The following is a 13,561-nucleotide window of genomic DNA, read 5'->3' on the forward strand; positions in this document are numbered from 1 at the left end:
AATTACCCAGATGCCCATCAGCAAGTGTTTAGAATGTTCTGCCACTTTCATAAAACATTTTGAACCGCCAAACAAAATAAATTGAGATCCACTTGCTAACATAAGAGTAGTTCTTCTCTATCTTGGGAATATGTGAAATAATGTGTTGATTGTTAACTCACAAAGGCAAGATCAATCTGTATTCCTAGATCAATGTTTGTGTTAGCTGCAAAGCTACAATTGAAAAGGATAAAAGTTTTACCCATGTTCCATTTCAGAAATGATACTGGAGGGGAAGAAAAGACAAATAGACTTTATCCTTCCCATGAGTATAGATGAACTCAATTACGTACAGTAAAACTCAAAATACATCTTTATTCAGAGTACTTTAAAGATTGGAAAAGCTCTCATTTAAATTGCCATTAAAAGGCTTTTCCTGCGCAGTAAGCAATTTGTAGAGCAATAGGATCAATGGGTATGGATTGAGGCAGATCTACTTCCATTCAGGACGGTCTTTTAACAAGCGGCATCTGAAGGTTTGGAATGAAGCCTCAGATTGCAACGTCGTCATCCATCAGTCAAGATCTCCACTACTCATTGGAAACAAGTTTGTTCCAGCTGTGTATGTTGCTAGAAATACTACCCATACTATCACGACATATTGCATGCAGGTATGCAGTCCAATGTTACCTGTTCACTAAAAGTGTTCTGACATCACATCTGCAATGCAGGATAAGCAGATTCATACTTTTAAAGCAGCAACAATAAGAGAAGGTGCACATGCTGATATTATTTGTATCCTCCATTTTATCTGGCCTCATGTTCAACAACAATTCATGAAGAGACCAGTCCTTCCTTACTTTCAATTTGGGCTGCAAACCTCCAGGTTTTTTTTTTACTGGTATTTGTTTTAAAACAATGGTCTTATTTGTACATAAGGGCAAGGAATGGTCCAAAACAAACCCACGGTTTGCTGCTCAATTGCATCCCTCTCTCCTTCCTGTGCTGCACTGGGAAGAAGCAAACCAGTAAGCTTCTTTTGCATTATGTGCAGACAAGTGTTTATGCTTTGCTATTCTCCAAACAAACCGTGAATGGAAGCCAAAGTTTATTGTTTGCTTTATTGCTTGTGGTTTGAAGGAAACAAACCGCAAATGCCATTTGCTAAACCAGCACTCTGGTTCCTTTCCTACTGGCCTGGCAGTTGGCACAGGGAGGAGAGGGGCAGCACCAAGGAGCAGCATGCACCAGTCAACTGCATGCTTAGAGTAAACCATCCATTTATGACTTACCATGGTTTATGGCTTACTGTTATGTGTGAAACAGTTCACTGGCACAGGCTTGGAAGTCGTAGCACTGCTTGAAGAAATATGAATAGGAAAACTACGTTCACAGGTCTTGTCTATGATCACGGGTCTTCCCCAGAAAAAGGAACAGGCAACAGCAAGAAAAGAGTAGGCTAAGAAGCACTTAGATGCCAGAATTGGGGAAGAAGGGGGGGGGGAAACACCAATAAATTTTCTTCTAGAGAAAACTTATTTCTTGTTCCTGTGCTAGCAAAACACTCAGCATACACAAAGAGGCAAAGCCTTCTGTATTTTTCACCAAGGCCAACAAAAGAAGATAACATCCCAACTGTTCCCAAATGGATGGAAGTAGCACTACCCTGAAAGTACTCAATCTTTTTTTTTTTGGCACACATTTTCAGCATTGCTGAAAAGCATGGCTTCCTCTAGTGACTTGCATTATTTTAGATTGCCCTCAGTTTCACTCGCCCCCCTCAGTGATGTCATCACATAGCTAAATCTAATTGGCTGCACAGCATTATTAGAGTGCATAATCTCCAGTGGATAGGATCATCCATAGGTCCAATTAAGGCTGATTGGTGCAGCAGCAACAGCTGGGGGGAAATTCTCTGAAGAAGTAGCTGAACTGGAGATATGATAGGCCAAACAGGATTGAGAGGGGGGGGGGAAGAGCTGAATTTTGGCAGAGAAAAACATTTCTCACCGTCACAATTAATTTCTACTTGAAAACTAGCGTATTTGGCAGAGCTCCAGACAGCACGCCTGAGCATACAGGGTGGCATCCTAAACTTGCATTCATAATAACTATTAATAGAATTTGAGCCATGTCTGATCAGTAGAGCAACTGCTTTGCATGCAGAAGGTGAAGGTTCAAACACTAGCACTCTCCAGGTAGGACAGGGGAAGAATCATGTCTGAAATCTTTGTGAGCCATTTGCAGTCAATGTAGACAATGTAGGAGACATACATCAGTATAAGGCAGCTTCCTATGTAAAACCAGACCACTTGTTTGAGTTGAGTTAAGTTGGCTACAAAAAAAATTAGTACCTGCCTATTACTTAAGGCTATAGGTAACTATTTCACTCTAAAAAGGTACAGTTGAAACACCAACAGAAAGCAATTTAATAATAATAACAATAATACTTTTATTATTTGTATTCCGTTCATCTGACTGGGTTGCCCCAGCCACTCTGGGCAGCTCACAACAGAATATTAACTTCCTAAAGAACAGAGCAAGGCACAGCCACAGCCCTTCTGAAATACGAATATTTTCAGTCATCTTAAGGATGATGCTCATTAGCAAGATTGCAGAGCCACTGAACATGCCAATTTTGAATTCCAGTGGACCACTTATTTGAAAAGATACTAGGAAAAAGAATCCTCAATATATTCTCCCTTAAAAATTGTGATCTGAATCTCTTATTTCCCCCCCATAAGGTCAATCAGGAACTTGGTTAGCACATTAATGAAAAAAAAAGATTTTCACTTTTTAAAAAGTTTGCACATTTAATACTCACAAAGTGTCATGCTAGTAAGGATAGCATGATCCAAGAATGGTGTGGGAAGATAATTGTGAAGAAATTTCTCTTACAAACTCTGCCAATTAAATTCAGTTCTGACTCATCCTCAACCTTGTCAAGATTACCACATCAGTACCTGATACAGGAAATTCTGTGTAAGGGGCGAAGATTATTTTAATCTCGTTTCTACTCCTGAATAAACAAATATTCCAGTCTACATTGTTAAATGTAGTAAGAAAGGAGCTATACTAAGTTCACTATATAACCCAGACATATTCGGAGGATTTTGCATAGGCATCTGGTTTACCACTGTGAGAACAGAATGCTAGATCAGATGGGCCTTTGGTCTGATCTAGCAGGTCTCTGATATTCTTATATTTTCACAATATGGCCCTTAATCTATGCTATTCCTTAGAACAGACTGTTATCCTTAACCACCCATGCAACTTTCCTTTAAATAGAAGTTCACAACTGCCCAGACAATTTTGGAGCCTATCATTTTGTATCTGTTTAACTGGCATTAAGAGCAATTGAACTGGTCTCAACCACACCGTTTTAGTACCTGTAATCTTGGCCTGCCAAAATAAATGTACTGAATTCTGAACTGGAACAGCTGGAGGTGTAATCTATGATGAAATATCACTCTGGGGCATAAATATGATGAGCACAGGGCTCATCACAAGGACCGAAAATGCATAGCTTTTACCTAAAGGAAAATATGAATGATTTACAATACCAAACAGGAAAGCTCAATTAAACAGAACTGTGCAAACTTGTCTCTGTCCCTACATAGACCTAGGGACGAAAACAGTGTTAATAATTGGGTAGGGGACTAGTATTCGAAGGCCTGGCTGGCTTGTCTCTTTAAGCCACATTTAAGCTTAACAGTAGTTAAAAGGAGAACATGGTGTGGCTTAGTACTACAGCTGAACTCAGGTTCATGGTTTGTTTCTCAAAAAACAATACAACCCCCCCCCCAAAAAAACAACAACAACTGGCGATGCACACAAAATCTTCTGCAAAACACTTTGCAGGACCCAAAGATCAGAATAGCCCCTTGCAAAGCGAGGCCAAATCATCAGCCAACTCGGATCTTGCAAAGCGATTTCTAATCTATGGGGCATTACAAGACCCAAATATCAGTTCATTGTTGGTGCTTTGAATGCTGGTTGGATTTGTGACATAAAGTGATTGATAGGTGGGCAGACACACCCAACAGTCGAATCTGGTTTACTGGGGATGCTCCACCGTTTGTATCTAGTTCCCCACCCCTGCCACAGCAGGTGAAGCCAAACAGTTGTCTCAGTTGCTCTCTTCTACCCAGATGAAAGAACAAAAACATCAACAACAAACCAACCAACCAACCACCCAGCCACAAAATCCAATCATATTTGAGAAGAATTTGTTCAAATTATACATTTGTGTTTAATCTACTCTCAGTGCTTTATGGAAAAGTGATGCCAATTCTGTACACTCATACACATATTCAAAGATTTTCTGAGTGTTCAAATAACAAACATCAACATAAAACAGAATCACAGTACATCTTTTAATCTTCACTAATATATGCCATGCTAGCAATGATGGACTTAATTGTGCTTATCATAAATACTAAGTCTCAATAATACTGTGTGTTCTAGCAACATGAGTATATTGTTAGTCCTATTAGAGATACCTAGCTTAATGTACTGAAAACAGCCTAGCCATAAAAATGTTGACATTGCACAGCAGTGATGCCTTTAAAGCTTCAGTCAAAAGGATAGAACTATTGGTTCCTTTAAAAAAAACCAATCTCAAAGAACTGATGTTGAATTCTTCAAACGTTTGCGTAGTTTTAACATTGGAACTTGAGGCAAGTGCAGAAATGATTTTAGATTCTACAAACATTTTCACCTAAAATTCCCATTACCTTTTCCTCCCACTGAAACACTTTAATTACACGGCTATTTGAATTCAATTACTGTCATCTCACTGAATGTAAGAACACTGTATACTTATTAATGTTACACACCCATGTCCTTTTTGCAAGAACACAAGATGGGTCACAAAAGTGAATGTACACAGTGTGCTTGTATTAAGCAACCATGGTGGCATCTTTGATAATCTCTCTTGCCCATCGGTCTGCAGTGGAATCATAAGATGGGTGGCTGCAGTCTCTCAGTCCCTGACCTAGTCCAGCACCCCATTTTCACAGTACCCAACCAGGTGCTTCCAGACAAGCACACAAATAGACAGGGAGGCAATGCCCTCTCCCCACGGTCTCCTTTCCCCCTCCAGCAAGGAGCAGTCAATGGCGTGTGGCATCATGAAGGTTCTTTTCAGCCATCGTGGCTGAGAGCCACTGACAAGTGGAACTTGCAAGAAAATGTTGCTATAGATTCTCATTCTAACATCATCTCACCTATGCAAAGATTCAGCCAGTAAGCCTTCTCCTAAGAGCTGAAGAAGGAACTGTGGAGTGCAGAGAAAGAGGGTCAGCCTAATTTCTCTGGGTGGGCAATTGACTCCAATTGGGGAGGGGGATAGTGAGAATTTCAGGTTGAGGGCAACAGAAGGGGGTTAATAACTGAAAAAAGAGGGGATGGTATCCCTACCGTTACGTTAGCGCAATGACTTTTCAGCTACACCATGCAACTTTCTCACCTTCTTCTCTCCCTGCAGGTCGTATGTCCCCGCCCCATCTACTCCAGAGAGTTGGGGAAACTCCTAGAGCAGATTTAGGGGTATCACAGCAAGAGTGAGGAAGTTACACTGCACCACTTAAAAGTTGCTGCACCAGCATAACTGTTCAGTTGGCTACTGCCTTGCGTCAGGAAGGGAACAGAAGGAAGGAGCAGTCCAAGCTGCTGGGGAAGGTAGAAAGGGAAAGGAGACTCAGGGTCTCTCTGGCACTGGCACTGTAGAAATTCCAAGAAAATGCTTCAAATTTAGGACCTGTTCTCAAGGAGTCTCACCAGATTCCCTTTTAAGTCACTATAATTGGCCAGGGACACTTGAGATTAAACTCTTAGGACAGTAAAGCATGACTCATAGTAAACACCAGCTAGTTATTAACACCACAGAATCACAAAGAATTGAATTTAGGGTGTCTGTCCAGGTGGCACATTAATTTTCACAGGGTACTGTCACCATCAGCATGAGATCAAAATGTCCTGTCAATTAATGGGCTCCATCCTGTAACTATACTTGCCAGGGAGCAAAATCGACCAAAAGGTAAATTCAAATCAATTGTAACCAACAGCAACTCTTGTCAGCCTTTTACAGCAGTTGATTAGAATCTGTAAGAAATGATCACTGCTTCTCTTTACTCACCTGCACTGTTTGGTAAGCTGAAGGATCAAATCCTTTCACTGTGACCTCTCGGAAAACTCTTGGCTCCAGTTCTTCTTTGGTCAGATCACAGTGGTAGATAATACCTGAAAATGTGATTCAAGTTGGTCACTTACAGTTGGTCATTCAGTGTCTCTTCAAGGAACAGAATTCAAAAGTGTCTGTAGCTATTATTGGAATACTCAAGTCTGTGTGTGTGTGGAGCTTTGAAAATACAAATGAATAATCATTTATCAAGGCCTAACTTTTTAGCTGATGCAAAGTCTTTCCCCGTGGATCTAGTTGATGAATTCTGCTAGAATTCTTGCATTTCAAAAAATAGCTCAATTTTTCCTTTCTTTCTTTATAATTAAATGGTAGTTGAAACACTCGTCTCCCCTCTAGAAAGCCCCAAAGCGTTCTGGCTTTTGCATAAGATGCACTTAGGAATCAACACTTTGTATCCTCACCATCAAGTAATATCACCTTTAATCTTCCTTGGCCTCCTATAATGAAAGGCTTTGAAATGGGATGATATGTTTTTAATGACATACCCTGCAAAAAGTGAGTAGAGCACACCTTTGAAATTGCCTGATATGCCATTAAATGTACACTCAGTTGTGACCTTTCATCTTGCTGTAGAATTCTCAGATGACTGATCTTTCCCTGCTCAGCCCTCCAAAGTAAGTCAACATTTTCCTATTTCCTACAACAAAGTGAGGCATTTGCTATGGTTTAATGTGGCCTGTGAACACAGCTGGTATCTACTCTTTGTGTTTAATTGCCTGAGCAGTGATATGTCACATAGCAAATAAGCTGCCTTTTTATTTTGTTCTTAACACAAAACTGGGCAGAGTGTATTGTGCTACAAGTATGACAGAATTGCTCATCAAAATTGTGTCTGACACACAGTCTTTCAGCTCCGATTCAGCAGGCTTTTCAATTGCCAAAGTTTAACAGTAAGTTCAAAGCAATGCCCAGGGATCCAGCAAAGACACAGATTGTTATGGGTCAAAAATGCCTTGCTACATTCTTGCATGGCAAATGTAATCCTGGGCTCCTATTCTTCCTTTTTCAGTGATTTCTAAACTTGCTGTAGATGGACATTTCTCCTAGAAATAAATTCTATTTGCTCACAAGGCTCTCTCAGTCGAATGTACTTAATACTCGTCTGCATAAAGCAAGCTTTGCATGAAGAAAGAATGATAAAAAATACTCTTTTAAAGTAAGGCCAATTTTGTAATTGCTTTCCTTATTAATGGCCCTCCCTTAAATCACAAACAAATGAAGAGTAAACTAACCATTTCAACAAGGGCATTCTACCATTTACAATGGGTAGAGTGTTGGACTGTGGTCTGGGAGACCAGGGTTCGAATCCCCACTCAGCCATGAAGCTCACTGGGTGGCTTTGGGCCAGTCACCATCTCTTAGTCTAAGCCAGGCACCCCCAAACTGCGGCCCTACAGATGTTTTGGCCTACAACTCGCATGATCCCTAGCTAACAGGATCAATGGTCAGGGGAGATGGGAATTGTAGTCCAAAACATCTGGAGGGCCGAAGTTTGGGGGTGCCTGGTCTAAGCTACCTCACAGGATTGTTGTGAGGATGAAATGGGGAGGAAGAGAATCATGTACACTACCTTGAGATCCTTGGAATATAAAGGTGGTAAATAAAAATAAATAAATGAACTTAGATTCTTAACCCACATTTTCTGAGGGGCCCGAGGAGTGTATCCCTGCAAGCAATAAGCCAACCACCCCAGACCTACTTCATCTAGCTTCTCTAGTCTGTAGCTTTGCAAACTGCCCTGGAAACATGATGGGTGGGTGGCATAAAATAATACTTCCATTCTCATACAACTGGAGTTTCCCCTTAGCAGAGCTGAGCTTAATAGGTCAACAGCAGAGGTTTTGGGCACGGACGTCAGTGATGGGCATTCCTGCTTAGAACATGTTGCGTCACTCTGCATTTGTCCTCTTTTTTATTGTATGCTGGGCTTGTATAGCCATCTGCCCAGTTGAGGAGGGAAGGGTCACAGGCAGTGGGAAACAAGAGAACAACTAACTTAGGACATTACTAGGTGCAGCATACTCAATGGCTGTTTCAGTTTCAATCTTGGAGAGGAAAGAATGGGAGTGCTGAGAGTTGGGAGGGATAGACAGTCAACAATGAATTACTATGTGCAATCAGTGGTGTTGTTAGAGTCCTAGATCACCTGTCCACCTCCCTCTGCACCTTTCCGCCTTTAACATCACAATATAACACACTTTTTACTTTCTTTATAGGGTGTTCTGCAAGGTATGATCCCAGAGTAGACCCCAACCACTTTCTCCCAAGCGAATGTGGCCCTAGACCCTGAAATGGGTGCCCACCTTTGTCCAGAAGACCATAATTAAGGAAAACTGGATTTCAACTAATATCTTGTTGCTAATACAGTTCCTTTCTTGCACTTACATTTCTCACTGCTGCAGTGATTTTCACACAGCCTCATTTGTGTGTTGCTGTAATTTTGATTTTACAATGCTTTCTTAACTCTGAGGATTTTGCTAGCTTCTGTCTGGCTTTCCGGGGGTGAGGGAGGGCTCAGTATCAAGGGGTGCTAAGGAACAAGAGCTCTTCACAGTTAAGAGCTGCTGGTAGTCAGCATCTTGCAAGACACCAGGCTGGAACCAGAATATCAGAGCCCCGGCTCTGGAAACATTCAAGGCAGTTTTACTAACGTAAAATTAAAATGTTCAACAATACGACATTGGCAGCACAAGCCATCATTCTACAAAACAACAGAAGACACTGTAACACTTCTGCAAGTGTTGAAACACACGGCTACAAGAAGTGCCAAGCAGAAACTGAGTGCAAGAAAGAAGATGATGCTATTAAACGTTGCTGGCACAACTGCAGTCAGCTAAGAGCAGCTTCCTGACTTCTTTCCTCTCTTTTCCTTCCCACCCCCTATCTGAAGGAGACCAGAAATGGAACCACAACTTGAGGCTATCAACAGGAAACAAATTTGTTGTCCAACCAATTTAGGAGAATGAAGAAGAATGCAATTTTCAAGCCTGTCTGCTCAGAACCCCTCGGCACAAGAACAAAGTCCATGCATTGATCCTACTACTGGGCTTTGAAAACACAAAGTAGGGCTTCTTGCTAAAAAGCCATGGTCCTTTAAAAACTATGCTGATAAAGCCACACGAGAACAGACTGCATGCTGGACTAGATGGGTCACCGGGGCTTTTCTTTTGTCGACATCTTCCAGCTTATTAATGTGGCCACTGCCACAATTGTTTACAAAAGCCTAGTGCAAGGTATTATGGCTACCTATGAAGTGAATACTGGAGAAAGAGCCCCTTTATCCATTTATGTAGCATCTTTTGTATAGGCAGTAGTTTCACAATAACTGCCCTATCATTCCCAGAGCAGTTTGGAGACAGCCGCTTAATTCTTTACAAACGGACAACCATTTATATAGTGAGCAGTGTGGTGTTGTACAACCTTATCTGAAATGTACTACTGTACTTCGAGCTGCTCGTCTGAATGGTGGGAAACTGCTTGTTTAAATTGTTCTAGGTCAGGCATCCCCAAACTGCGGCCCTCCAGATGTTTTGGACTACAATTCCCATCATGCCTGACCACTGGTCCTGTTAGCTAGGGATCATGGGAGTTGTAGGCCAAAACATCTGGAGGGCCGCAGTTTGGGGATGCCTGTTCTATGTGCACACACGAAGGTCCCCCTGCATATAGAAAGTATAACAGCAGGAGGAAATATTGAACCCTTCTCAATGGCATGCTATGTGCAGAGAGGCTTGTTATTTTTTAGCTGGGGAGCCATTTGAACTTGGAATATCCCACCCACAGGAAGAAACAGCATTGTCTAAAAATCAAAACTTCATCTTATTATTTGACTGACTTTATAAACAAGCCATACCACTCTGTCCAATGACCACATCACTTCCTTACATCAAAATACCTCCTTCTTCACAAAATGTAAATAAGCAGGTTTTAGAATAGGTTAAGGTCCCTCACTACCTTTTGCTTTTCTCTAAATTGAAAACTAATATGGTAACCTAATTACAGGATTTAAAAAGAAGCATTAACAAATCACCATGAATAAAGCTTTTCAGAAAGCTATGAAAAATAAAGATTACACAAGGCACTAATTGGCAAACTATTTATGAAGATGGTAACTGGCCCCCAATAAACACCGAGCACAAATCATTGGTGGTTTAGACTTTATAGACAGTCATCCTTGATGCAACACTCAAGAGGCACACAAACTGTTTCCATTGTCATCATTCTATTGTCAAAATTGTTATTTTACAAAAGCCAGATTTCCATATGGTCACATAAGAATCTTACAGTTGAATATGAGATTGATTTAATCTGCACAATAGATTGAATGCAAGCACCATTTAAAGTACAGGTACTTTCAATGTATTATTCAGTCTTAGTAAAAAGCAGGGTTATTTGCCACACAGACATGATTCAATTCTGCAAGATCTTTAGGTATTGCAAACACTCCAACACAGTGACAACCTGCTGCCATGCTCCACCAAGCATGTGAAACAAGTTGTTTCAAAATAAGAGACTTGTGAAATAGGTTCTTGCAACAAGAATTTCCCTATACTTGACTAACATTTGTGTATGGGAAGCGTCATGTGTGAAGCTGCCCAGAATGTAATGCAAAGGCAAAACAGACTTACCAGGTGATAAGAAGGAAGTAAACTGATAAAATATTTCACTGTCTTTCTTTTGGCCACTATATCCCACAATGCTGCCAACGTCCAATGGGAATGTCTTGAGATGAGCTCCAGTTGTAAGGTCATGAAGCTGCAGGACGTTCTTCACATCATGGAGGTAACACAAGACTAGGAAGTTGGATCTGACACAAGCTGCCCATTCTGTCCACAGGAAGGGAAAGGGTCCATTTCAGAATAAGCAGTAAATATCACCATAACAGAACACACTTTGTTTAAAAATGCACAACAGTTATATAGATTTCCTTAGCTCTTAAATCCAAGGGCCAAACAACACTTTAAACCTCGTACACAGCATACAGCAAGATCATCAACCCTAATCTGATTACAGACATGGAGGACCCAGCTGAACAGTATCACAATGCAGGGGGAGGGGTTTAACCGCACCCAAGCCATGATTCCCCAGCCCCCCCCCAAAAGCCCTGCACATTTCTGAGGCTTAGGTCGCACCCACACCTTGCATTTTAAACACTCTGATGATTCAATCCAAAGAATCCTGGGGACGGTAGGAATTGTTAAGGGTGCTGGGAATTGTAGCTCTGTTGGGGGTGAACTAGTTCCCAGAATTCTTCTGGGGCGAGCTATGACAGTTGAAGTAGTATAAATGTGCTCTAATGTAGGGTCTGGCTGTGACTTTAGAGCAAAGGTTCCAGCAGGTGCCAAAGCTTTGCAGCCACACTGGGGAGGGGGTGTAGCTGAAGAAGGAAGGAATAAGCTTCCCCTCCTTGCGCATCATGATCCTGATAACTGTGGGGGGGGGGCATGCCTGTATTTAAGAAGAAAAAGAGAAAGCTGTCTACTGTGCATTAAGTGTAGCATGTAGCTTGGCCCTAAGCAAAAACACAAGTTCAATTAGATTCTGAAAGCTTTCCAGACCTGTAAATGTAGTTGTTTTACGTAAGCAAGAACATGAAACGTTGGCTTGCAAGCCAGCATATGGCAGACTGTATGTATGTATTCTACATTGTTATTAATGAAACTTTCAGATAACCCATCTGGTTCCGGCAAAGTTAACAACTTATGGGAATACTCAGCATGTGGAAAGAGCTTGCATCTGTTCTCTCATAAAACAACTGAAGCAAAGATGCATTGTGATCTGCATTACTGATATCACAGAAGGATTACATAACACATACCTAGCACTCTTGGTGCACCCCTTACTTATGGCAGAGAGTGAAGGAGTGCAAGGTAAGTCAAAATATTTTCCCCACAACCCTTAACCACAACTGGCCTCTTACATCAATAGGGATTTACCCTAACCAGGGTTCACTCTTAAAGGGGATGTATTGACATTAAGCAATGTTAACGCCAGTGCGCTTCACATAGCTAACCATGGCTATGGATGGTGAGGGCACCACGTCTGTCGGACAGGAAGCACACACTGTCACGGCCCAAATCTGATCCCTTCAGAATTTGGTAGCGTTAGTTCTCCAGTGAACTTTAACAACTTTAATTCTTTTAAAATTTATATACTATCCACTCAACATCAAGACTCTGTAGGCCGCTAAATCAGATTATTAATTTAAGAATGTTAGATTGAAGGGAGACAGACAGAGACCACCGAAAAACATAATCACATCTTATTTACTGAAAGACTGCTACTGCTGAAGCAAGTTATCCCATTTTCTTTTCAACCAATTCCATAAATAACTTATCATACAAAACATTTTGCAGCAATTTCTGGCTTAGTTCAACTAGTGTTCTTTGCCCACCAGACCAACCAAAAGAAAAAGAAAAAAGAATTACAAAACAAAAACACAGGCTGTTTTATAGTGACAAAATGGGGGAAAGGAAAGGAAATAATTGCTTCTTTTTATAGTACTGTAAGCTATAAACACAGGACATCACTGCAGCGGCTGTGCCCATATCTCTCCTTCCTTACAGCAGGAGAACCTGCCTAAAGGCAATTTTATTTATCGCAGGGAGACACACAAGTAACTAAGTTGGCTTGGCACAGGATGCAGTACAAGAACAAGGGGTGGTCTGAATTCAGGGGCTCTTCATTTTTACAGAGTTCCAGCGGTATTAGCAGTAGCCATGATCATGGGCATGGAAAATCCTGAATGGCAAGTGGAAGGATACAGATACACCAGCCAAAAATATGTGCTTTAATCTCTAGCCACGAATTGTATTGATAAAAGCAACTCGCAAATAAAAATTACGCTGCAGAACAAGATAACACTGCCTATTCAGAGAACGTTGCAGGCAGAGCCTTCTCTAACAGCTTCTGTTAGTATTAAGGTGCTTTGATAAAAAGCAAGGTTGAAAAATATCTGAAAATAATGCCAATCATCTTTAAAAAAAAGGAAAGAGCTCTCTAAAAGGAACAAATATTCTGACCTTCATGAATTTTAGATACCCTGGAGCTGCCTTTCAAAATCTATGGTCCCCCCCCCCCACTTCTCAATTCACAGAATTGCATTCTAAATTTATCTCAACTCTGTGTGAAACCTCTCCTTATAACCCAACTCTTGTTTTGTGCTTTGGGGTAGGAAAAAAATAACGAGTCAGCTGAAAGAGAAAACTGGCATATGTTTTTGCCATTTCTACACTTTCATCATTGAGAGTAGTTTTTGCCCAAACATTATGCTGTTTAGCAGCAGTAGCTACTACAAAGCATAACAACAGTGTATTGTTATCTAAGCAATGCTTTTTTGGCGGGAAAGGAGGATTTAGGAGGTAATACTTCTGTGTA

At 41.0% G+C, this 13,561-nt stretch overlaps 1 protein-coding gene across 1 annotated transcript in view; it reads right to left on the reverse strand.

The window, feature by feature from the left end:
• The window catches only part of PREP (prolyl endopeptidase), a 60,351-nt gene that overhangs the window by 16,660 nt on the left and 30,130 nt on the right, over positions 1–13,561 (reverse strand). The window contains exons 9-10 of the mRNA XM_035109312.2: positions 10,813–11,010; positions 6,119–6,222 (exon numbers count right to left, since the gene is read on the reverse strand). Of these exons, the coding sequence (XP_034965203.1) occupies positions 6,119–6,222; positions 10,813–11,010 (302 nt within the window). The remainder of the gene's footprint in view (positions 1–6,118; positions 6,223–10,812; positions 11,011–13,561) is intronic.

Source organism: Zootoca vivipara, chromosome 3 (genome assembly GCF_963506605.1).
Source record: "Zootoca vivipara chromosome 3, rZooViv1.1, whole genome shotgun sequence".
NCBI classification, from domain to species: Eukaryota; Metazoa; Chordata; class Lepidosauria; order Squamata; family Lacertidae; genus Zootoca; species Zootoca vivipara.